Raw genomic sequence first — 24,385 nt, forward strand, 5'->3', positions numbered from 1 at the left:
AGAACAAACAGATATAACGACATTTCAAAAAATGGACCAATAAGAAAGGGACGTTTTTCTAAAGACGATCGTTCATTCGTTTACGCTTCGCGATTTCGTTGTCATTCGTAATAATAATAAAAAGAACAAAAAAAAGGTTGTTAAAATACTTTTTGAAATAAAATTGATTGAGCGATGAATTTTTTTTTTTTTTTTCCTTATAGATAAAAAAAATATTAGGTGGACTGAAAAGTAATGTCGTTTCTGCACATGTCGATATTTGATTGTCATTTGTCAGCTCATTGTGTACTTCGATTTATTCGATTTATCGAATTTAAGAAAGCGACATTACTTTCCGGTCCCTCTAATAATAATAATAATAATAATAATAATAATAATAATAATAATAATAATAATAATAATAATAATAATAATAATAATAATAATAATAAAATAACAAGAACAATTCCATTGAAAGAAAGAAAAGTTGTTTTGTCTATACAAAATATGTTTTTAAAATTAACCTTTCATTGGCGCGTTTACACGCGATTGAAGTAACCTAACGAACGATAATATTTCTAAAAAATTATCCATTTCTCGTGTATATATGATTAATAAACAATAAAATACATTTTATTGTTGAGCATTTGTTAAAGTTATAAAAAAGAATTTCGTAGAGAAAAGACGTATCTTAAAAAGTCTTTCTCTCTCTCTCTCTCTCTCTCTATATATATATATATATATATATATTTTTTTTTCTTTTGTATACTTGTCAAGTTGTCATAATAAGACTCCCTTTGGGTGGTATGATATTTTTTTCAAATCGGAATACATAGATAGAAGGCGCAAGCGTGACAATGAACCCTGTAAAAATGCACGCTTGCAAAAAACCGTCGGTAACAAAGGAATTGCAAATCTTTTGTTGCATTCTACCTTTTATAAATTTCTTTCGAGGAATACAAAAGAGAATTAATAAGTATTTCGATATACGTTCAGTTAACATTTTAACATTCGTGTATTTTAAAATATTGAAAGAATAAGGAAGTGAACATGTTTAATGACAGAATCCTTACAATATAACTTTATCGATCAAGCTGCCTGTCTCTCTATATCAAGAGTTGGGTACGTCCCCATCACGCAGGATGTTTTTTTTTTGCTATTAACAAATTCTAACCTCACCTGAAAATAAGACACGGTTTTAATTCTTTCTTCTTAATAGCACCGAACGTTAACGAACATTACACGAGGACAGTTTTCTTTCATCGAAACAATCACATTTGGCGCGCACAAGGAAAAACAAAACCAACGTTTACAATGTATTACACGACAAACTGGCACGCTCTTCTACTTCCGTTCGTTGCAATGAAACGAACAAAGCGTCATTCACCAGGAGGCGCTTCGCATCTTCTATCAGCTGATTTTTCCTTCCTAAACTCTCTGCCGCACGTGTCTACTTTCATAATATAATATATCGCGCGAATCTCTTTATGATCATGGACGTCAAGCTATTCGTATGTTACAATTGCGTATAATTTTTCTTCTAATATTTTCTTTTCTTATTGTATTCTTTAAAGAAGTATTCGTGGTATGTAAATAATACCATTTCAAACCTTTAAAAAGTAACAATTGATACATATAACAGTATTCAATATGTCAACGTCAGTCTCATTACCACAAAAGAAATATTATAGACAACGTGCTCATTCCAATCCTATCGCGGATCATTGCATAGAATAGTAAGGAATTACTTTAATAGAATGTTGATTTTGTTAAATTATTTGTCAATTAATTGTCGATTACTTTAAATCATTCTTCTTTCTTTCTTTTTTTTTTTGTTCTTTTCTTTGACACGTATGAAACAGTCCTATAAAACCAGATTTAATGGATTGGAGCACATTTTTTCCTCGATACTTTTCTAACGATAAAGACGATGAAAGAAACAGGGATATTATTCAAAGGCATGTAGAATTTGCTGATATTGGTTGCGGTTATGGAGGCCTCCTTGGTAAGTTTGACTATATTTCTATATTAATTTACTAAACATTGAAGATGGGGAAAAGAAAAAAAGAAAAATAATATATTTGTAAAATAGTTACTTTATCGCCAATGTTCCCTAATAATTTAATACTTGGTATGGAAATCAGAGTTAAAGTATCAGATTATGTAACAGATCGCATAAGTGCATTGCGATCTCAAAATCCAGGACAATATGAAAATATAGCTTGCTTAAGGACCAATGCTATGAAATATTTACCCAATTACTTTCATAAAGGACAGGTATGAGAATTTAATTGACAAAATGATTCTTTATTGAAGAAATAATGATACTTCAATTCTTCATTAACTTTTATAATTTATAGCTCTATAGCTAAATCAATCTTTACAATTTATATAGCTAAAGAAGATGTTTTTTCTATATCCAGACCCACACTTTAAAAGATCAAAACATAAATGGAGGATAATAAATAAAACTCTTCTAGCTGAATATGCATATGTCCTTGCAGAAGATGTAAATATTTGTTATTTTATTTCTAATATATATTTCCTTCTAATAATAATAATACAAAATAAATATGAATTTAAAGGCTATCATATATACAGTAACTGATGTAAAGGATTTACATGAATGGATGGTACATCATTTTGAAGAACATCCATTATTTGAAAGTATACCTAAAGAAGAATGGGTAAGAGGTTCTCAATGAATAATTCTATTCTTTATTTTAATTGAATTTTTTTATATACTTTTTTTTATAACTTTACATTCACTTAAGATTTTCATATTTCATAATGATTTAATATAATTTAATATATTTCAATAATTAAAAATATTCTGTTATATTAAAGGCTAAAGATCCTATAGTTGAGAAACTTTATGAAAGTACGGAAGAAGGCCAAAAAGTAACAAGAAATAGAGGAGATAAATTTTTAGCTATATTTAAACGAATTGCCGATCCAAATGTTATAAAAACAAGCTAACGTACGATACACTATGTATCTGCTAAAATAAATATCATTTTTTTTATTGAGATCTAAATAATTCATAAATTATTAATCCATAAAAGAAACTCTATATTGTTTGAGACGATTTCTTAAGATATCATAAAATTCATCCTCAACTTTATCATTTGCTTGTAATACGGGTATTAGTTTTGTATCGTTTAAGTGCCTGATATCTTTTTGTATACATAAATGTTCAGTTTCCAAATGAAATTCTTCGTGTATTATAAAAAATAGCATCTAAAAATATTGCAAAATAAAATTAATATATGAAAAACTTCGAATAATATTATCTCACCTTTTCTAATATAGTTGCAATTAACTTTTTTGGTGGTGCTATATATGATTTCATTATTAATTTTTCACTTTCTAATGGATTTGTAAAAAATTGAGAATAATACAAGTGTGGTCCATTAAGTGCATATTCTTGAATTGTATGTTTAAATGTTCTACTATTAAGAATATCCCTAGAAAAATGTATAGATCTTTTAATTATTAGATAGAATTTATAATATTATCACAAATATTACCATATCATTCCTTCTAAAATGAACAATATCATTTTAGTATGTCCATAATTATTAGAAGATTTTATATTGTCTTCTATCTGAAGTTCATCAGTTGGAGCCATTTTTAATTCTTCCATTAATTTGATTCTTAAAAGAATATCTTCTGGACTGTATATATTACATTGTAAGGACAATGCTTTGCAAAATATGTCAGGCTTTCCTTCTGGTTTTGATGGTAATTGCTAAAATAAAAGAGATATCATTTATTAAATATTTATTATATGCTTTTAAATATTTGACAAATAATTATTACATCTATTATTTCAAATCCTTACTGGAAAGTGTTCACCTTTTTCTGTAAAAATAAATTCTGACTCCAATTGTTTACGTATCTCATTATATTTATAAATACTTCTTTGAAAAATTCGTCTTTGGCTAATATTAATAAATTCACAAATTACGCTAATATTTACTTGACAAGTTAAACTTTTTGTATTAATTATTACACGAAAACTTTGATGTTTTCTAGGCTGTATTACACCTTTTTTGGGATGTACTTCTATATTCCATAATTCTGATACATTATTACTATAATAAAAAAGATGACTTATTTAATGAATATTTATTATAATATGAATTTGAAGATTTAACGTAATTACAAACTTTTTCCATGTATAGGAAAATCTATCGTGTTTTGTAGCATTATACATCACAAATATTTTAACAACACGGCTATGTATACTTGTGCATAAGTGTATATAATCAACCGAAAAATATATTGGTAATTCATTAATTTCATCATCATCAAAATTAGGTAGAATTTCTTTTATCACTTTAGGTGGATATACAATAGATGGTTGGCTACTTATAAATAATTTTGTTTTTTTATCGCCGAAAGTAATAGGAAGATATACCTGAATAAATTTTATATTTATTTAAAAATAATATACCTCCAAAAAAAACAATATTGAAAAAGGTCATATTTTGATACCTCAATTGCTGTAAATTGTTTAAGATGATATTTAAAAATAAGAGGTGTAAGAGATTGTGGCTCTGCAATACCATCTGGATTTAAACATGCAAATATTTCTGAATGATAGATTTGATTTATTTTATGTAGGTCAGTAATATCCACAGTATATGGTAAATAATTATTTGTATAATTATAAATCCAATATATCTAAAAGTCAATATTAATTTAAAAAGAAATATATATATATATATATATATATATATATATAGTAATATATAGTAAAATAATATTTAGAAAATCTCTTAATAATTAACCTGATGTTGTGCTTTCTTATTGGCAAAATAAGTGTCCAATTTTACAGTTTGTGGATAAAGTAAATATAGTTCTTTTTCAGATCCTGATAAAGCTTCTACTTGCATATACAAAAAAATATGGCGTTCATGGCCAATATTTAAATCCCATTTTACTTGAGTTTTTCCCAATAATAAATAACGTAATTCTATATTAATTGTAATTATTTCTTTTGGCTTTGAGAGAAAGAGAGAGAGAAAACAAAATTGAATTATATTAATTTATGTGGAACAAGTGTAGTTGATCATTTTGTTTACCTTTACTAATCCTGATTGTGGATAAATAGAACATACTTTCCTATGAACACAATCAAATTCCATATATCGAAATGAGAGACCTCGCGATTTACTTATTTTTTTACAAAAGCATAATTGTATTCTTTTAATATCCCATGTAGTATTCACTGATGTTGGATTAGATATATATAATTTTATACGTACAGGATTTTCATGCAATAACATTGGCGGGAAAAATATATTTTGTGTTTCTTTCTCATATGGCAATATATTTTTCAACATAATATTCAATCTATATAAAGAAACGTAATATAACATAAAGTCTCGTCTTTTTATAATGTCTAAATACAAATATTATAAACTTAATGAAACATACCTATTTACTTCTATTATTTTCCATAAATTAATTTTAGATATTGATGAGCAAATTCCATAAAATTGTACATCTTCGATCTATCGTGTGAAATTATAATTATTCTTAAATCAAATCTCAAAATGAAAAATTTCAAAGTATTGCATATTTACTTTTAAAGTGGGCAATTCACACATACAATAAACATTGCATATTTTTCGAGGTAATTGTATGTAACTTATATTATCCGTCGAAGAATTTATTCTTACTATATATTTAATCACTATTTCATAAAATCCTGAAGTGTATGGAGTAAGAGATACAACGATTTTTTTTGACTTTCTTGAAAGAACAGTCTCAGAAAGTGGATATATTTTTACATCATGTTCTATAGATCCTATTGGCCAAGATTTATGACAACATATTATTTTGAAAGGTATATTGACAGAACTGAAGTTATAAAGATAAAAACTCTTAGTTTTTGTATTTCCATATAGTTGTACATCAAAATTCAATTTATTAGGTATTGCCTGTCAATTTAAAACATATTAATAAGTTATAAATTATTAAACAAATATATGTTACGTGAATTACCACAAGTAAACCAGCTTCACATTTCCCAGTAACATGCAATATTATGCTAATTTCTGCTCCAACAGGTAAATCATTTTGTATGATCGTCAGAATACATTTAATATCAAAATTATATTCACCACATTCGGTAGGATGAAATACCCATTCATAAGAATGAATATCATTAGCATAGATCTGGCCCTTCAAATGTGGAATAATCAATTGTGATGGTACATTCAAAAATTCATACCTATAAATTGTTTATTGTTATAAAAAACAAATTATTCATTTACACTGATTGAGTTCAATAACATATTACATAATAATGTGACGAGTAAGGTTTCTTATAAGTATTTGTTCTTTTTGCTGTGTATCTAGATGTGTTGTAACAAATGTTATTGGATTATTATTAAAACTAATGTTTGCATATTCTGTATATCCTTTAAAACTAATATAATCTTTGTTCTTTAGATTTCCATTAAAACATATGGCCCATTGTTCCATATATAAATGTTCTCCCATCATTTTAGGACACATTTGAACTACCACTATCTGATAATCTCTAAAATATTAAAAAATTATTTTATCTTATAATCTTAATATTAAATTGTTATTATAATCTTAAAATCTTACTCATAAATAATTCCTAACATTGGTTTGACAACAAAATGGCTATCTGCTGGAGGCAAAAAGCGAAACATTAAAGGCAAATGGCCAAATTTCTTAATTACAAATGTAGTATATACTGATAGTGATGGAATACATGGTGGTAGTACAATCATTGATGGTAATTCATACTGAGGAATCCATCCTGCAGAATTAGTAGGAAAAGAATGCCCTGTAAACATGATAAATCATTTTTATATATTTTTTGTAGATAATCAGAAGAAATTATTTTTTATAAATAGATTTCACCTATTACTCGTATGCATGTAAAGGAAGGAATCACAAAAATTTTGTTTCCTTCTTTTCCTTCTTCTCTTGGATCTTTATCAAAAAAATATCCAATGAAATGCTTTGTATATAAATTGTTTTCTTCATTAGGTTGAAAAATGATTTCAAACAGAGCAGAATGGTTTGGACATATTTTTGCAATGCGTGGCTCTATTTTAAAGACTCCAGTAACATCTAAAATATTTTCATTTTATATTATTATTAAAAATATTTATTATTATTAAATAGAATTACCTTGATCCCACTTGAGTAATAAATTCGTTTTATTATGATTTGTAAAACAAACAGTTTGGTGAGTTCTATTTATTTTATTTTTTGTATCGACCTGACTACAATCAAAATAATTTTTAGATAAAGATATTAGTTCTAAATTTCCTTTCTTAATATTAATACTATCACTCATATATTCTTCAAAACCATTTTGTTCTTGCGAACTAAATTTGTCTGAATCTAAGTTAATCTCAGATTGGTGATGAATCGATGTACAAAATCCAAATAATTTTATAATAATAGGACTCTATATATATATACACATATACATATATATGTATAAATATTTGTATTATTGTTAGTATTAAAATAAAATTAGATAACATTATGATCAATTAATTTACCTGATATAATATCAAACATGGTAAATGATATACATAAATTCCTTCTTCAGTTGGTATAAAAGTTATTGTTATATATTTATAATCATCAGGATTAAGTATGCCTTGTTTGATATCTAATTTAAAGTGTCTTTGTTCTATATCGATATCAAATGCAAATGTCGCTTTTACTTTTGAATGATTTGAAAGTTTTATTTGTTTTTTCACTTGCATATATTTTTTTGAACATTTTAATATAACTTTATTTGCTGATGATGAAATTTTAGGACCTAAAATAAATAAATAAATAAATAAATAAATAAATAAATAAATATAAATCTTGAATTAAAACTAGTACTATATATAACATACAACAAAAAAAAAATAATTACAACTAGTTATTTAACATTTACCAATACAAGTTCCACAAGCAATAATTTTTATATATGTAGAAACAGTGCCAGTAATAATAAAATAATCCACATTTTTAGAACATGGTACAACTGGTCGATATTGTACTTCACAGGAGAAAGATTGTTCAGGTAGTAAAGTCCAGGTATACGACTTCAAATTAAAAACATGATCTATAGGATTTGTTACAGGATCTCTTTGTGCTTCATAAAATTGTTCTTTCTGAAGTAAATATAAATTTAGACTGTTACTTCAATTATGAAAGCCATGAATACAATGAATTGAATAGACATATGATTAGAAATTAAAAAGAATAAATTCTACTAACGCAACTTTCATTCATTATCTTAATTGATTTAATAATCGTTTTACCCATTTCAACTTCACCGAAATCAATTATTTTGATATCTTTTGTATCACAGCAGTACTGTGACATTTTCTTTTTTTTTTTTTTTTAATTTATTTATTTAAATTAATAAATTATTCTTCTTTATTAAACTTGTACGAAAATAATTGTTTGACTTATTTGAAATCCATGAAAATTCGCTCCATTTATTTTTACATACAACGCCATCTACATTTGTAGATAACTAAAGTTCTAGTATTATAGTCACGTGCCATAATTAGCGTCTTTTGTAGCGCGAAAAAATGTTAAAAAATTGATTAGTAATTCCTAACAAGAAAGTTCGTGTGTGTATTTAATTTTTAAAATTTTTCAATTATTATATATATATATATATATACATACATATAAATATACGTGATAAATTTTAGAATTAGTTATCGGTAACAATGAAATTTTTAGCATATATATTTTTATTAATTATTTTTGAAAAAATGAATTATATCGTATTATCATCAAAAATTAAAATAAATCCTACGAAAACGATAATTTGGGGTCCCGGCTTGAAGCCTGATAAAATTACGATGCGAGCAAGATATTTTTTTTTACAGCTTGTAGATACACAAGGACAAAAGTTAGTAAATATTTTTGTTTATATCATTTGTTAATGTGTTTATTAAATTATATTAATTAAAAAATAAATAAATAAAAATAAAAATAATAACCGTTTCTTTTTTTATATTGAATCATTGTAAATTTATGAGCATGTATACGAGATATTAAATTTTTGTCTTAACAATCTAAACTTGCAGAATTTTTCGATTTTTAACAAATGTAATTAATTATAATAAATTGATTTATAAAATAGTTAATGACATATGCTGCAGCTTAACTGTTTCACCTGGTGCAGGAATTGTTACTGCTGTAATAAAAGGCCAAACTTGGAACAAACAAGCGTGTCATATATGGACACAAGTCCTTGATTGTAAAGATGGTAGTTTTATTATACGTTATAAACTTCATAACACTTGTTTGAATGTGACTTTGTATATAAAAGTAAACGGACAAGATTTACAAATTCTTCCATTAAAGATTATAGGTAGGTTCATATAATATTAAAAATTTTCATAAAAATCATTGAAGATTTTTCTAGGTCCTGTATACGAGGAAGAATGCTATTGTCCAAATACTAACTTCAACGATTGGTTAAATAATTATGAATGCCCTAATAATTATGCACAAATTACTTCTGATCTTACTCCTTTCGCAAGTGTTGATTTCAATAAAATACGTAATACTTTGATTAAAAATTATGACAAACCTAACAGTGTTAGTCTTTGTCATTATATTATAAAAAATAATAGAGTAAGCATTTTCTATTATTTTAAAATATTTTCTTTGCACTCTGATCTATCCTTAATTCAATAATATTAGATTTATAGAAAATGTTATGGACAACATGTAGGATTTAAAATATTTATGGATGCAATATTGCTTTCTCTTGCACGCAAAGTAATCCTTCCAGATGTAGAATTTTTTGTTAATTTGGGAGATTGGCCGCTTGTACCAAAAGAAGAAGTGAATTATCCTATTTTTTCATGGTGTGGATCTATCGATACAAAAGATATTGTTATGCCAACATATGATATTACAGAATCATCTTTAGAAGCTATGGGAAGGTAAAAATGAATTAATAATTAATCAATATTGTTTCACTTTATTTCCGATTCGATTTATTATATCTAATTCTATTTATCTGTTCAATTGATCTTTGAAAAAAAAAAAAAGAATAACTTTATTATGCTATATACTACATAGTACAAGTTACAAACGTTAATAATTTAATTAAATTCTTTTTTATGTAATATGAATGCATTACTAAAAACAAAAAAAAAAAGAGTAATGCTAGATATGTTATCTGTACAAGGTAATACAGATACCCCATGGGAAAAAAAAATAGAAAAATTATTCTGGCGTGGCCGTGATGCCCGTAGAGAACGTCTTGATCTCATAGACATTTCCAGGAAACATCCAGACTTATTCAATGTATCACTTACCAATTTCTTTTTTTTTAAGAATGAAATAGAGAAATATGGTCCTGCACAAAGTCATATTTCATTTTTTCAATTTTTTAAGGTAAACATGTACATGAATCTAACATAAAGAATCGATCTTCTTAACAAAAATTTTATGTATAAAAAAAAAAAATATTAATATGTTTATTATCTATAATTTTAATGTTTCTATAGCACAAGTATCAGCTGAACATCGATGGTACAGTGGCAGCATACAGATTTCCATATTTACTAGCAGGAGATTCTTTAGTACTGAAACAAAAATCTAAGTATTATGAATTTTTTTATAATGATTTAATACCTGAAACACATTATGTACTAGTAAAAAGGGATTTATCAGATTTAGTTGAGAAAATTAAATGGGCCAAAGAAAATGATAAGATTGCTTTAAACATTTCAAAAACTTCTAGACAATTCATAAGAGATAATCTGTTACCGCAGCATATTTTTTGTTACTACAGCGTGCTTCTCCAAGTACGGGTCAAGAATCATTTATTCAAATTATTTATTATATTTTCTATTATATTTTTATCTGTCATAAAATATCATACTTTTTTTTATCATTTTATTTTAGGAATGGAGTAAACGTCTTACTAATAAGATCAAGATATTAGATAATATGGAGGAAGTTTTACAACCACAGCATTCCTGTAAATGTAATATTGATGATGTAAATTTAAAGGATGAACTTTAATTGTTAATCAATGGATTAAATCTTTAACTATCAACTTCACATTTTTTGATCATTAAGTTTAAGACACTAAATATATTTCTTTTATTTTGTTATTTTTATAAACACTATTTTTACTATATTACATTATTCCATGATAAACTATGTGCTCTTATAAATTACATTATCATCTCCTTTGTAATTTAGAAATAGAAAGAGGAATATATGTTTCTATATCCAGATCCCTTCAAAAAGTATTCTTTTTATAATAGAATAACAAAAGCTTTAGTCAAGTTTACATACATCCTTGAAAGAAACATTATCATTTTCATTCTAATAACAAAATAATATCATTATTAACTCATAAATTGAAATGTTTAATGAAATGGTGACAAGTACAAAAGCTAAAATACATCTTAATAGAACTTACTCTTACATAACATAATGTAGAGAAATAAGACAATAACACAAAACACATCTCGCGAAATTAAAGAAAAATTCTATATTCTATCGATTTCCTTAATGTCATTATCATTTAATCTATAAAACATATTAATAAAAAAAAAAAAAAAACAAAAAAAAAAAAAACAAAAAAAAACTCCGAAAAAAACTAAAAAAAAATTCTTAATATTATATCGAATAATTAGATTAATATTTCCATTCAACAATAGTACTATAGTAGAATTGTTCCAGTAAAAATAAAATTTTACAAGAAATATTTCTCAGAGAGTAAAACACTTATATTTTTTTAAACTATAGATTAATTTGCAATAGTTTATTCTATTGAGGAGGGGGTTGATAACCATATCCTCCATACTGATTAGGTGGTGGTGGTCCTTGTGGTCCGGGTGGAGGAGGCATGTGTCCACCTGGTGGTCGTGGTGGGTATTGTGGATAGCCTTGTCCTGTTGGTGGAGGTGGATAACTTTGTGGAGGATATTGGGGATGTCCATAATGTTGACCTCCCTGTGGTGGATGTGGAGTGTAAACCTATAATATGTTATTTAATATATTATTTATTTTTATATAATAAAACGAATAAGAAAATGTATGATAGAACACTTATATTATAAATTATTTATTAAATTATAATTACTTGTGGTTGCCCGCCAGGAGTTGGTGGAACATACGTTTGCGTTGTCGCAGGTCCGTAACCTGGTTGTGGCTGCGGTCCCGGTGGTGGTGCTGGACCCTGGGGCGGACCTGATGATGGTTGAAATCCGCTTGAAGCAGGACTTGGGGACTGTTGCTGTTGGGATTGAGGAGGATTTTGAGATTGTTGTTGAGATTGCGGAGGAGGTTGATGAGAAGGTTGATGGGAAGGTGGTTGATGAGATGGTTGATGAGATGGTTGATGAGGAGGTTGATGCGGAGTATGAGGAGGTTGATGAGGTGATTGATGCGAGGGTGGATGATTTGGATGAGAGCTTGGATGAGGTGTTTGATGAACTGGATAAACGGAAGATGTAGGAACAACAGGAGCATAGTTCCCACCTTGAGATGTTGGTGGTGGACCACTACTTGGTGAATAGGTTTGTGTGGAAGCAGATGGTGTACTAGTTGGTTGACTACTTTGAACGTATGTATTGGCGATTGGTGATTGATGCGAAGACGGATGTGTTGGATGAGAGCTTGGATGAGGCGTTTGATGAACCGGATAAACAGAAGGCGTGGGAATAGGAGCATAATTTCCACCTTGAGATGTAGGTGGTGGTCCACTGCTTGGCGAATAAGTTTGCGTGGAAGCAGATGGTGTACTAGTTGGTTGACTACTTTGAGCGTATGTATTGGCTGCACTTGCTGCTGCAGTACTAAATGGAGGAGATGTAGAAGCTGGACCATATTGTGTTGGACCAGGACCAGGACTCGATTGATTACCATAACTGGACTGAGGACCAGAAGTTTGCTGTGAACCTGGTTGTGGGGGTTGAGCTGTGCTAGATGTAGGAGGAGGTGGATAATTTTGCGGAGGTACATTATTGGCATAAGCTTGAGAGGAGGGTGGAGGATAAGTTCCTGGTTGACCAGTTCCATATGCATTTTGTGGTGGTGGTTGTGATGGAGCCTGTTGATAGCTTGGTTGTGGGCTAGGACTGCCATATTGTCCAGTTTGTTGTTGTTGACCACTAGATTGAAAGTTTTGTTGAGATGTATTAGAAGGAGGATAGCCTTGTTGATTTGGTGGAGGAGGCCCATATCCGGCAGGTGGCTGAGTTGATCCTGGAGGGGGATAACCTGGTTGTGGACCATAGCTATTTACTGTTGTCGGAGGGCCATAATTTGGTTGTGAAGATGTATTATATCCTTGTGGCTGAGAAGCATTTGGTGGTCCATATTGATTTGGTTGACCTGGTGTATATGCAGCTCCTTGAGGTCCTTGATAATTAGATCCTGGATTTTGATTTGCATATTGAGCTGGATATGCTTGCTGTGTTGGTTGTTGAGAGTATTGAGGGCCACCTCTATATTGTTGAGGTCCAGGCGCAGCAGTAGGTCCTTGATAAACAAAAATATAATTAATACTTTCTAGTTATTTAATAATTTTATATGGATATAAATATAATGATAAAAATTTAATATTTAAAAACATACTGTTAATAGTAGGACCTTGACCAGGCATTACAGGTCCACGATAACCACCCTGCGTCATAGGCTGTCCTTGATTAAAATTAGACATTGGTAATGTTGGTTGTGTATTAGGAGGCATGTCTGCTCCTGGACCAGCTGAATTTCCAGGACCACTTGGGAGCCCTTGTGGACTGATTATCGGATGTTGTGGTCCATTTGGAATTCCTTGTGGTGGCTTATTAAAAAAAAAAAAAAAAGAGAAAAAAAAAGAAAAGGAAGAAAGAAAAGAAAAAATTTCTCTTTAATGTTACATGTCTTTTGGAATAATGTAAATATAATCCAAATATAATTGCATCATATCTTACCGGAAGTAATGCTTGTATATTTTGATTTGCATCTGCAATTGATGCCAAATATACAAGATTACGGTGCAACAGTTGTTGATATCTAAAAAGAAAACATTGTAGATTCTAATTCATGTCTTTTGTACATTTAAATACAAAGATTAATTTAAGATGTACACACTGTATGCATTCTTGTGGTTTGCCTTTGCTTTGATATTCTTGAATAGTCTGTATAAGTTGACTGTTTTCATCGAGCATCTAGAAAATATTGAAATATTAATATTTTATTAGAATCTTTTTTTTTTAATACAACACAAACTTCTACATAGGATAAATATAATATTTAATAAATTAAAACATTATGCATTACTTTTTGTATTTGCGCTGGCGTTAGAGATGGTCTGCCGCGTTGAGCAAAGGTCACAGACATTTTAAAAATTTCGCGTTAGCCTTGAATCGTCGAGAAAATAAAAATATTCGCACCTCTTTTTATTTCGTTCTGCGTTCTTTAGTAAGTTTACATACTAATAAATGATACAATACTAAATATCTCTCGGTATCATTATACTAATCCGTGTATACTCTTTCGGCATATACTCTTTCCTATATTATATGATATTTATATGATTTCACAAGAAAAAAGAAAAAAAAAAAAAAAAACACTTGCAATACGTAAAATCCTAGAGATTTTTTTTTCAATTTAACACCTTTTACGAGATTCACGTTTCATATGATCCGAGTTATTTTGCAATATACTAGCAATTTCTCAAACGAAATGATTACCTATACAATTATACAATGGGTGCTTTCCATTTCGATGACTCTCATATCGAGTTGCGTCGAGTTATGTCGAGTCGTCTCTACTATAGTCGAATCAATCGAAACGATTAATGAAAAACATCGTGTTTAAGGTTGGTAAGACAAGAGAAAAAAAACAGGGAGCGAGAGAGAGAGAGAGAGAGAGAGAGAGAGAGAGAGAGAGAGATTATCGATTCTAAAATTCCATTGAAATTGAACCTAGAAATATATTCCTAAATCTTTTTTTTTTTTTTTTTTTTTTTACCGGCTCTAATATACTTCGTCTCATATTCTTGCTAAATTTGCATGTAAAAATTTATGCTCGTGTATCGGATCATCGATATATAATTCGATAAATCGAATATATTTCAACATTCAAACACAATTGGATTACTTTTAGAAACTGTTATTTACAAATGGTTACCCTTTAACCAATGAGATTTCAAGATTTTACGTATTGCATTTTAAAATGTAAAAACAAACGCAATTGTATGTCGTAAAATGAATTAAAATAATTCGATAAATTCGATTGAAATTAAGCATGAGAAATTTTTATTGTTATATATTTTTAAAGATTTATACAAAAAAAGAAAAAAAAATGATCGATTAATTAGATCAATACAGTCCTCTTTAAACTTGTGCTAATTAAAAATGAACATGTCTATTGATTGATATACTTTTTGTATACATATTCATATAAAATACTTTTTATACAAATGGGGTTAATACTTTTCATACAAATAGATTGAAAAAAAAAATTAATTTAATTCTGTTCTATTAAAGTACCATCTTTTAATTTTTTATATTTATATACTGATCCTTTATGTCTTTCTGCCCAAAATGTAGTTTCTACTTTAGATAATATCCATTCTGGATTTACAGCTGCTTCTTGAAATTGCGATATATCCGTTACTTTATCTACAGTTTTTTTCCTTTTTTTATGATTTTTTAATTCCACAACTAAATCTTCATCCGTTAATAGATTTATCGAAGAGCTCAAAAGTTTTATACCATATTTCTTATTTAATTCATTTTTATTTTTATTAATAACGTTGTTTTTTGAATTCGTTTTATTGTCCAATTTCACTGTTCTGAGAAAGAAAAAAAATAAAATACATTTATTAATGTTTATATATAAAACTTTCTTTTATTACTGTACCTTTCCAACAAAGCATCTAATTTTTTGGCAACATAAGCTTTAAATGTTGTTGACACTCCAAAATTGCAAAAATCATCTTCCTGTACATTTTGTCGCAATGATTTAGCATTTATATTATTAAACTTTTCTTTAGATTTCTCCTAAAATAAAGAAATAATATTATTAAATGAAGTAAAATCCAATGAAGTAAAATAGGTTAGATTCCTAGTAATTACAGAATCTTTTGTAATTGTTTGAGTAGCGAATAGGATTGGCTTTAAAAAATTTATATCCGTTGCTTCTTTTAAAGCCTCTTTAGATATTTCATCCTCAGAACTTGAACATTCACCATCACTGTTATTCCTCTTGCTTGACATTCTTAAATGTGAAAATGTCAAGCCTAGAACATGTACCAAAAAAAAAAAAAAAAAAAAGAAAAAAAAAATATCTAGCCTCAAAAAAAATTTGATATAGATAATCCAGAAAAAAGGAGTAATTATATAATATTGATAAGATTTTTTAATACGTGTATATTTTTTATTTTATATTATTATTTTTAAATTGACAAAAGAAATGATTCCCACCTATTCACAAAAAATTCTCACATATTTCCAATTATATTTTCATCCTCTGTCCTTAATAATACTCTTAGACTACCTTATTATTTATTTACGTTTATAAATATTTTTTTGTTTGATAAATTATTCGTTTTATTGATATATTCATACACATAAGATTTCCATAACAATTAATTTATTTATTACAAAAATTTGTACATTTCATGTGAATATATTTTTGCCGTAAGATTTGATCCATGACACATAAAATTCTAATTTCTTCATACACGCAAATAACATTTTTCTTGAAAGATTACTATTTTTTACTTCGTTATGTTGAGTAGATTTTTTTGAAAATTGTTCTTCCGTTGTTTTATGCTTATTAATTTTTATTTCTTTTCGCACGGTCGATAACAATCGCCAAAGTTCAGAAAGAGCGGCACATGTATGCAATGTATCTTTTACTTTTTCTGGATTTCTTATTATAGAAATAGCAGCCTCAACAAAGTCTTCCAATGTCCGATCATCTTTTGGTAAATATTCTATTTGCATGACATTTTGCATAACAGATTGAAGGGCAGATAATTCATTATCAAATATTTTGTTTATCCTCATGGTGTCACAGATACTAAGAAAATTATTACTCGCTTCTTCCGCAAAGTTTAAATAATCACCATTGTAATAAAGTGCTATATATGTATAAGCATAAATCACATTAATGATGGTACAACATAATATTTCTGAAGAAACCACCTGTATATTATAAAAACAAAATATTTACATTGTAAAATTATAAGAAAAATACAATGTCAAATGATTTATATATACATCGTAATATTACCTTTTGTTGATTAAATGATTGAACATCTATTATCGCTGGATATTTTCTTTCATGTTTATCGTTTTGTTTAGTTTCTTCAGTCGTTTCTAAACTTTCTATCAATGGTTTTTTATAAATCACCCACCATGGTATCCATGGTGGCAACAATTTAGATGCTTCTCCGCTTTTTACTAAAGCTTTAAATTGTTGTTTCTCATTATTACTTAACACTGCCCATATTTCATCAGGATTATCCAAATCTATACCTTTTATTCTTTCCTCTAAATCGGGTAACTAAAAAAAAAAAAAAGAAAAACATCTATAGAAATTTCATATATCTATCAATCTATAAATTATATCTTACATTTGTCTCATCGTCTGAATCTAATTCTTCATCCGAATCTAATTCTTCATCTTCATTATCTAGAAACGTATCATTTTCTAAATTTTGTTCATGCATCCTATTAAGAATACTAAGCATCTTTTTTTTAGTTTCAGGATCATATTGAGAAGATTTAAGTTCATCTTCAACGCACTCCTTGTAAAAACTTTCTGTACAATCTAAATGTTTTTCTGATTTATAACAACTTAAACTACAATAACCTATCTCACATTTAGGACAAGTATAAATTTTAGTATTTTTGTTACATCTGTAATAAAGAAAGATAATTGATAATGAAATATATTTTTTTCAATTAATTCAAAAATAAAATACAATTCCTTAAATATATACTTACAATTTACAATATTGTTCATTGTCATTTTCACCAAGATAATTCATAATTGTTTGATTATCTTATTTAATCATTTGATGTTATTATATCAAATCTTTGAACTTTTAAAGATAATTACAATATAAAACTATAACGAATATTGCAATCTTTTAATTATACAAAATCATACAAAATAATGATTATTTATATTCATATAGGGGATATAATCAGGGAATGAACTTCATGTAGTTTAATACAAACGTAAAAAAAGCGCCATCGCGCCTTAATATTTTGAATGAAAACTGCCAAAAGATCTTTCAGTTTGTTATTATTTTGCGTAACCTATTGTTTAAAAAAAGTAAACGAGCGTCAGATATATATTATATATGTATATAATGTGGTTTCATATCTTGAAAAATATTTTAATAAGATAAATTATTTTTCTAACAATAAGAAAAGATACGGTAGAATAACGTTGCATTTGATGCGCTGACGTAAAGCCGGTATAAGTTTCTACATACGATTGATCACTCCACGTGTGTGATAACATATGTATAACCTCAATAAAATTTGCGTGGAGATTTTTCGAAATGAATAATAGTGAAAAAATGCAATTAGATGTGTGGAAAGGTGATTGGGGTTTGGCGTCAATTGACATAGAATGTTTGCAAGTTTTGGTATATACAAATATCATCTATTTCATATAATAGAAATGTTTTAACATCATAGCAATTAATATCAATTTCATATTCATATCATTTTTTTGTGGTCTTTGCCTAAACTGACGCCTATGCTTGTTAAATCTAATCTTAATATTATTGTTATATTCAATTTTTTATAATTCATTTTATATCACTGTATACACTTAGGCCTATGCGAGGTTCAATGGGATACCGTTACAAGTAAAAGCAACAAATAATCCTTTTAAAACACCAAACGGTCGATTACCTGTATTAAGAACAAAATACACTAGCTTGGATAAAGTTAGTGAAATAATACAGTATCTTAAAGAAACAAATTTCAATTCAACATCTCCAAATAATTCAAAAGAATACGCAGAATTTGTAGCTTATGATACTATGCTTAAAGATAAACTTTATCCTGCAATGCAATTTATATGGTATACATTTTCATTATATTATTTTCTCTCTGGAGATATATTTAATTCTAAAATAATTTTTATAATAGTTTATTCTAGTAATGTATTATTATATATATATATATATATATATATGTATATGTATATATGTATATATTCATAGGTGGCTAGATCAAACAAATCTCAATGAATTAGTGAGGCCTTGGTATTGTAAAGCTGTGCCTTTTCCTTTGAATTATTATTATCCAAGTAAATTTGAAAATCAAGCAAAAGCTGTGATAGAAATGTTACATCCTACTGAGGATAATATGTCTGTAATAGAAAATAAGGTAATTAGTACATATCATTTGGGAAAGATATTAAATTTGATATATGCGCAAAAATAAATATTTTAACACGGAGGTGGGCACGGAATAAATTTTTTCTGTGCCTATTTCCCCTTGACTATTTATGTAACTTTTGAAATTCTTTTGTTCTTGGTCCACTCTGGTAATATGATTGACATTATACAACTCTAATAAAATATATATTTATGACATATTTTTTATCTCTGTTAAATACATAGCAGGGCCATAATAAGATGAATAAAACTGACAGTATAGTTCCTCATAATCTATTAGATAAAGAAAAATAGAAAGAGGGAGAGAAAGAATAAGAGTACTTCTTAAGTTACCGGTAAGCTACGTGCTCACCTCTGATATTCTACATTGCAAGATAAATTAAAATGATTGAGAAATATTAGAATTTGAAAGAAATTAATATTACAATATAATATTTTTTTATGCTACATATATATATTTTTATGTCAGTCTACTAAAATTGTAATTTAAAAAAAAAGATTCTACCTTATTTTCATTTATACTCTTGTATATTTATATAATATGATAGAAACGTTATTTCCTTAGGTATATTCAGAGGCTCAAAAATGCTTAACATCATTATCTACTAGACTTGGAGATTCTAAGTATTTTCTTGGCCAATCTCATACTATGTTGGATGCGGTTGTATATTCTTATTTAGCACCATTATTGAAAACACCTTTAGTTAATCCTCCTTTGCAAAATCATTTAAAAGCATGTACGAATTTGGTCAATTTTGTAACACATATATCGCAAAAGTATTTTAGAGATGAATATCAACAATATGAGAAAATAAAGTCAGAAAATAACGTAAAGAGAATGAGAAAAGACTCTTACACAGAATTTCCAAATAAACGACGTGATCAAATATTAGCTGGTATATTTGCTGCAGTAGCTATGATTGGTTATGCCTTATTAACTGGGAAATTGGAGGTAAATTATAAAAATTCCGGAACATTATATTTTTAATTAATATTCGTTTATTGCCAACTAACAAAATATTTTAGGTGCCTATAAAGGACAATAAAATGATTAGTCAAGCTGAAGAATATATATTAGAGGATGAAGTTGATGAATAAGATTTATTTAAGGTATTCAAATAGTAACAATAAAAATTTTGAATAACAGTGTCATAAATATATGGTTTTATATTTCACAATAATAAACAGTTTATTTTTTTGGAAATATAAGCTATTATTTCGCATTTTAAATGCATGATAAATGGAATTATAAACTTTGCCATTAATTTTTTCTTGATCTATGTTTTGGAAAAATTCCAGAAGTAGCACATTGTATTTCTTCTATGAAACTTTCAAAATTATGAATTGTAGTACCACCTAAGATAATTTGTACGCCCGGATTTTGTTTGTTCAAGTTATATATAGTTAAACTTTCTTCATATGTTGTTCCACCTATCATAAACACAATAATATCTTGTGGCCTATGAAGTTAAGCAAATAATTAGAGATATGTTTATAATCATTGAAGATGCATTAAATAGCTGTAGAAAATTCCTATATTTACCGTTTAGACATAACTATGTTTCCCAAAAATGGATATGTTTGCGTATTTAATCTTCCTTTTATTAAATCTTCAATAATCTCGTTTATTAGTGGCGTATGTTGCGTGTATACATTATCTACTCCATTCAATTCTTTAAATAGTTTTTTTGTGATTTTTACAACTGATTCTTTGTCAAATAAATTATTTTGCCTATTATTAATACCACTATATTCTAATACATTATGAACAAGCTGTAGAATGAAAAAAATAATTATTTATTAACTTTACGACTTATGCACGAAAGAAGTTATGCTATATTTGTCCTTAATTTGTTATATTATAATTTATTACCTTAATATATTTCTCTGAAATATTCCTTTTCTTCAATAAATCTAACAAGACAGAAATCTGATTATTTGCATGATTCTCATAATGAAGTGCATAAAGCATGACTAATCGTGCAGCATCGAGTTCTCTTACTTTCTCATCGTTAATAAGCTTTTTAACTCTCTGGAGCTATAAGAATAAAATAATTTTTTTTTCCTCCATAAAACTTCATATACATTCAATTATACAATATTATACGATTATACAATATTCACAATAAAAATAACATACTTGTGCTGAATGATCATTTTGACAACTGAGTTCTTGTTCTAATGCCGATACCTCCAACAAATTATGTCTACCAACAAGGGAAGAAAGTTCTCCCACAACAGTTACATGTTTGGTTACAGTTCCAGACATTTTTTTGAAGAGTGGATACGTTTCTACAAAATTTTTCATATCTTCTATACTTTCTACTTTCTGTTGATTTTTTGCCTTTCTTTGAAATACATCCATCAGTTCCTTTATTGTCTGTCCAATTTCTCCAAAATTTAGATACAAGTTCTATTTGAAAGAATACATTTGTAAATAAAAGAATGTAACGCACATTCTCGATAATTATTGTTTTAATTACTTTCTTACATTGGCATAAAATTCATCATGTTCTGCGCTAAGAACAACTTCTTTTAACTCTTTAGATATATCTTTTACATGAGATAAATTAACACGATTATTATTAATTGTTAGTAATTCATGGACCATTGCTTGGTATGTCCACTGATTTAATAATGGCGTAACTGGATCATCTCTTCTATCGACAATGAGTAACACAGGATTAGATTCCTGTCTGAATTCAAAAGAACTTGATTCCTTACTTAATACCTCACGAATTTTCTCTGCTAACTTTTTTGCCATTTCAGAACTATTTTGATAACGAATAAATGGACATTTCTTAAGTGATAATAAAACTGACGTTATACCTTGCACTGTTCTTTGCAAATGTTCCGGATTCCATACCAAACCTTAAAAATAAATTTGTCACATAATAATCTTATTTTAAATTGATATTCATTATTATTTAAACTACAATATATTAAAGCGACATAATTGCTTGTCAAGCTATAATACCTTTAGAACATGCAGGAATCCCAAGTGAAAATAAATGTGGACTAATTGCTAAATAATCTGCATAATACTCGTGAACTTCTCTGACTACTTCGTGTTCGTCACTTTCAGCCAGAAGTTTGATATCAGCCTTTGCAATAATGTTACTAAAATCTATATATTGAAATTACATTAATATAAATATTTGATATATATGTATAATTTTTGATGATACTTAATAAAATATAGATAATTCTTACTCACAAATAAAATAAACACCATATTTAGGGAATTTTAATTCATTACAAAGTAATTGAATATTTTCCTTGGTTGGTCTTATGAAAACAATACATTTTAAATGCATTAAACTATCAGTACGGATACCAGAATCTATTCTTTCAAATAAGTAAACTTCCTTCATTAACATCTCAGATTGACTATATAATAAACTAACTATACTTGTCTGTAAAAAAGTAAATATTTTCATATAAAGATCAAAGTAATGTTTAAGTTTTATATATAATGTTTACATATTACTGATAGCTGTCAAAATAAATATTTCATTCTTACTATCTTAAAAAGGTTATTAAATAATCTCTACTTGAAAAAAAAATATATATATATATTTGTATAAAATATATATGAGATATACAAAAAGAGAGTTGATAATATTTGTTGAAAAACATATTGTCGTTTTACCGTTTGTTTATCCATTAGAAGAACCTTCATATTTGGTCCTGCTTCATCTGTCATTTTTGTAATATAAAACTTTAAAGCTGTTACAACACTCATTTTGACGACAATTAATTTACTATTTCAATTGTAGAATATTATTTTCTTATCATTCGTCATATGATTACTTTTCCTTTATCATTTAATTTAATCAGCACCTTTCTAACACCTTTCAAGTATTATGAAATTAGGTTATATCGATGTATTAATTCTTAACATCGTATTTTGACATTTATCAAAAATAATGCGAGTTTCTAAACGTTTTCCTTTCGAAAATATATTCCCAATCGATTCATACATTATTTAACGTCATACTTTTTACGACATGATTAGAAGTAAAAGTAGAGTAAAAGAAGTAAGAAAATAGTGTAATATCCTAAAATACATTCCTATAAGTAAACCGAAAATACAAATGTTACATATATATTTTACAATAAATTTTTACAAAATGTTTATTACTCGATAAGTAATATTTAATTTATAAGGACCTATTTTAATAGAGAAATAATTATTAAAATAGTTTTTATGAAATTTATAATTACTTCGCTACGATAAGAAGAACTTAATAAAGCTACAATGCGATTGGTTAAAAATTTGACGAATTATAATCGACCTTATATAAGTTAATAAAAAATGTCACAATACGGAATGAAATGATGGCGTTGTTGTTATATTCCTAATTAATTGTGATAATTAATATTTGTTATTAGTTGATATAAATATTCTTGTTAATATAAAACGGAAGAAAGTATTTTTATATATATAATGATATATATATATATATATATACTCTCCTTTATATCACCTATAAGACAATTTTGTAAGGATGGAATTATTAATCCTGTTCAATATATAATATTAAAATTTAATAGAAATTCTTCATAACGTTCACATAAATTAAATGAAAATTGATTGAATTTTTAACGATGTAACAGATCGTAGGAAGAAGAAAGAAAATGACGTGATAGATTGGAAAACATTTTCTTTATTCTCAATTTAATCTGCAACAAGTGTCTGATCGATATACATATATATATATATATATATATATATATATATATATACGTATAAGCGTGTAAGTAATATAAACACAACTACTTACTTACTAAAAACTGTGCTGCGCAATTTTTTCACATGTAAATAAATATTAATATATAATTTGTCAAAATTTATCTATTTACATAATTGATTGCGACTTAGGGTAAGAATAATAATAATAATAAAAAAAAAAAGGAAAAAAAGAAAAAAGAGAAAAAAAAATAATAAAAATAATTGAATAAAAAAGAACGTATTTGAAATATAAATAA

General features: G+C 27.1%; 9 protein-coding genes across 16 annotated transcripts in view; 3 read left to right on the plus strand and 6 right to left on the minus strand.

Moving 5' to 3' along the window:
* Window positions 1-1,297, minus strand: part of LOC124425141 (kinase D-interacting substrate of 220 kDa) — a 21,558-nt gene extending 20,261 nt beyond the window's left edge. The window contains exon 1 of one of the 3 annotated variants that reach the window (XM_046965073.1): window positions 1,159-1,293. The gene's annotated coding sequence lies outside the window, so the exon portion shown is untranslated. Of the gene's footprint in view, window positions 1-1,158 lie in introns of all 3 variants that reach the window. The other 2 variants (XM_046965074.1, XM_046965070.1) reach the window with 2 other exon arrangements.
* Window positions 1,298-1,573: 276 nt separating this feature from the next.
* On the plus strand, window positions 1,574-3,016 carry LOC124425149 (tRNA (guanine-N(7)-)-methyltransferase). The gene is made up of 6 exons (XM_046965089.1): window positions 1,574-1,715; window positions 1,842-1,984; window positions 2,072-2,256; window positions 2,375-2,488; window positions 2,565-2,666; window positions 2,827-3,016. The coding sequence occupies exons 1-6, from the start codon at window positions 1,630-1,632 to the stop codon at window positions 2,956-2,958; spliced, it is 762 nt and encodes a 253-aa protein (XP_046821045.1). The 5' UTR covers window positions 1,574-1,629; the 3' UTR covers window positions 2,959-3,016.
* Window positions 3,017-3,030: 14 nt separating this feature from the next.
* Window positions 3,031-8,399, minus strand: LOC124425142 (cilia- and flagella-associated protein 65). The gene is made up of 18 exons (XM_046965075.1): window positions 8,257-8,399; window positions 7,931-8,150; window positions 7,542-7,807; window positions 7,162-7,444; window positions 6,889-7,101; window positions 6,607-6,811; window positions 6,293-6,535; window positions 5,995-6,223; window positions 5,574-5,930; window positions 5,425-5,501; window positions 5,070-5,340; window positions 4,776-4,988; window positions 4,480-4,668; window positions 4,152-4,402; window positions 3,824-4,076; window positions 3,510-3,730; window positions 3,278-3,446; window positions 3,031-3,219 (listed from the first exon to the last, which is right to left on the minus strand). Exons 1-18 carry the CDS (start codon window positions 8,362-8,364, stop codon window positions 3,031-3,033), a joined length of 3,957 nt encoding a protein of 1,318 aa, XP_046821031.1. The 5' UTR covers window positions 8,365-8,399.
* Window positions 8,400-8,468: 69 nt separating this feature from the next.
* Window positions 8,469-11,074, plus strand: LOC124425146 (protein O-glucosyltransferase 2-like). The gene is made up of 7 exons (XM_046965085.1): window positions 8,469-8,905; window positions 9,159-9,370; window positions 9,425-9,636; window positions 9,706-9,950; window positions 10,170-10,407; window positions 10,521-10,820; window positions 10,921-11,074. Exons 1-7 carry the CDS (start codon window positions 8,721-8,723, stop codon window positions 11,038-11,040), a joined length of 1,512 nt encoding a protein of 503 aa, XP_046821041.1. The 5' UTR covers window positions 8,469-8,720; the 3' UTR covers window positions 11,041-11,074.
* Window positions 11,075-11,369: 295 nt separating this feature from the next.
* Window positions 11,370-14,848, minus strand: LOC124425144 (extensin). 4 transcript variants are annotated; one of them, XM_046965080.1, is made up of 7 exons: window positions 14,712-14,848; window positions 14,299-14,329; window positions 14,110-14,186; window positions 13,950-14,031; window positions 13,609-13,819; window positions 12,113-13,512; window positions 11,370-12,006 (listed from the first exon to the last, which is right to left on the minus strand). In XM_046965080.1, the coding sequence occupies exons 3-7, from the start codon at window positions 14,184-14,186 to the stop codon at window positions 11,797-11,799; spliced, it is 1,980 nt and encodes a 659-aa protein (XP_046821036.1). In that variant the 5' UTR covers window positions 14,299-14,329; window positions 14,712-14,848; the 3' UTR covers window positions 11,370-11,796. The 4 variants fall into 4 exon arrangements, with proteins under 4 accessions (XP_046821036.1, XP_046821035.1, XP_046821038.1 ...); XM_046965079.1 differs by having other exon boundaries at window positions 14,299-14,378; window positions 14,712-14,839; XM_046965082.1 differs by lacking the exon at window positions 14,299-14,329 and having other exon boundaries at window positions 14,712-14,832.
* A 623-nt stretch (window positions 14,849-15,471) lies between these two features.
* Window positions 15,472-16,316, minus strand: LOC124425150. Its single transcript, XM_046965091.1, has 3 exons — window positions 16,101-16,316; window positions 15,886-16,025; window positions 15,472-15,817 (listed from the first exon to the last, which is right to left on the minus strand). Exons 1-3 carry the CDS (start codon window positions 16,239-16,241, stop codon window positions 15,490-15,492), a joined length of 609 nt encoding a protein of 202 aa, XP_046821047.1. The 5' UTR covers window positions 16,242-16,316; the 3' UTR covers window positions 15,472-15,489.
* Window positions 16,317-16,600: 284 nt separating this feature from the next.
* On the minus strand, window positions 16,601-18,032 carry LOC124425147 (zinc finger HIT domain-containing protein 2). Its single transcript, XM_046965086.1, has 4 exons — window positions 17,979-18,032; window positions 17,606-17,891; window positions 17,263-17,535; window positions 16,601-17,174 (listed from the first exon to the last, which is right to left on the minus strand). The coding sequence occupies exons 1-4, from the start codon at window positions 18,020-18,022 to the stop codon at window positions 16,644-16,646; spliced, it is 1,134 nt and encodes a 377-aa protein (XP_046821042.1). The 5' UTR covers window positions 18,023-18,032; the 3' UTR covers window positions 16,601-16,643.
* Window positions 18,033-18,059: 27 nt separating this feature from the next.
* Window positions 18,060-20,558, plus strand: LOC124425148 (metaxin-1). Of its 2 annotated transcripts, none has more exons than XM_046965088.1 (5): window positions 18,060-18,584; window positions 18,824-19,074; window positions 19,217-19,382; window positions 19,959-20,345; window positions 20,420-20,558. In XM_046965088.1, exons 1-5 carry the CDS (start codon window positions 18,573-18,575, stop codon window positions 20,489-20,491), a joined length of 888 nt encoding a protein of 295 aa, XP_046821044.1. In that variant the 5' UTR covers window positions 18,060-18,572; the 3' UTR covers window positions 20,492-20,558. The 2 variants fall into 2 exon arrangements, with proteins under 2 accessions (XP_046821044.1, XP_046821043.1); XM_046965087.1 differs by having other exon boundaries at window positions 18,061-18,631.
* On the minus strand, window positions 20,543-23,623 carry LOC124425145 (vacuolar protein sorting-associated protein 45). 2 transcript variants are annotated; one of them, XM_046965084.1, is made up of 9 exons: window positions 23,538-23,623; window positions 23,046-23,454; window positions 22,611-22,809; window positions 22,371-22,520; window positions 21,885-22,264; window positions 21,534-21,806; window positions 21,267-21,431; window positions 20,937-21,166; window positions 20,543-20,853 (listed from the first exon to the last, which is right to left on the minus strand). In XM_046965084.1, the coding sequence occupies exons 2-9, from the start codon at window positions 23,136-23,138 to the stop codon at window positions 20,655-20,657; spliced, it is 1,689 nt and encodes a 562-aa protein (XP_046821040.1). In that variant the 5' UTR covers window positions 23,139-23,454; window positions 23,538-23,623; the 3' UTR covers window positions 20,543-20,654. The 2 variants fall into 2 exon arrangements, with proteins under 2 accessions (XP_046821040.1, XP_046821039.1); XM_046965083.1 differs by having other exon boundaries at window positions 23,046-23,619.
* Window positions 23,624-24,385: the final 762 nt, after the last annotated feature.

This window comes from Vespa crabro, chromosome 6 (genome assembly GCF_910589235.1).
Source record: "Vespa crabro chromosome 6, iyVesCrab1.2, whole genome shotgun sequence".
Taxonomy (NCBI): Eukaryota; Metazoa; Arthropoda; class Insecta; order Hymenoptera; family Vespidae; genus Vespa; species Vespa crabro.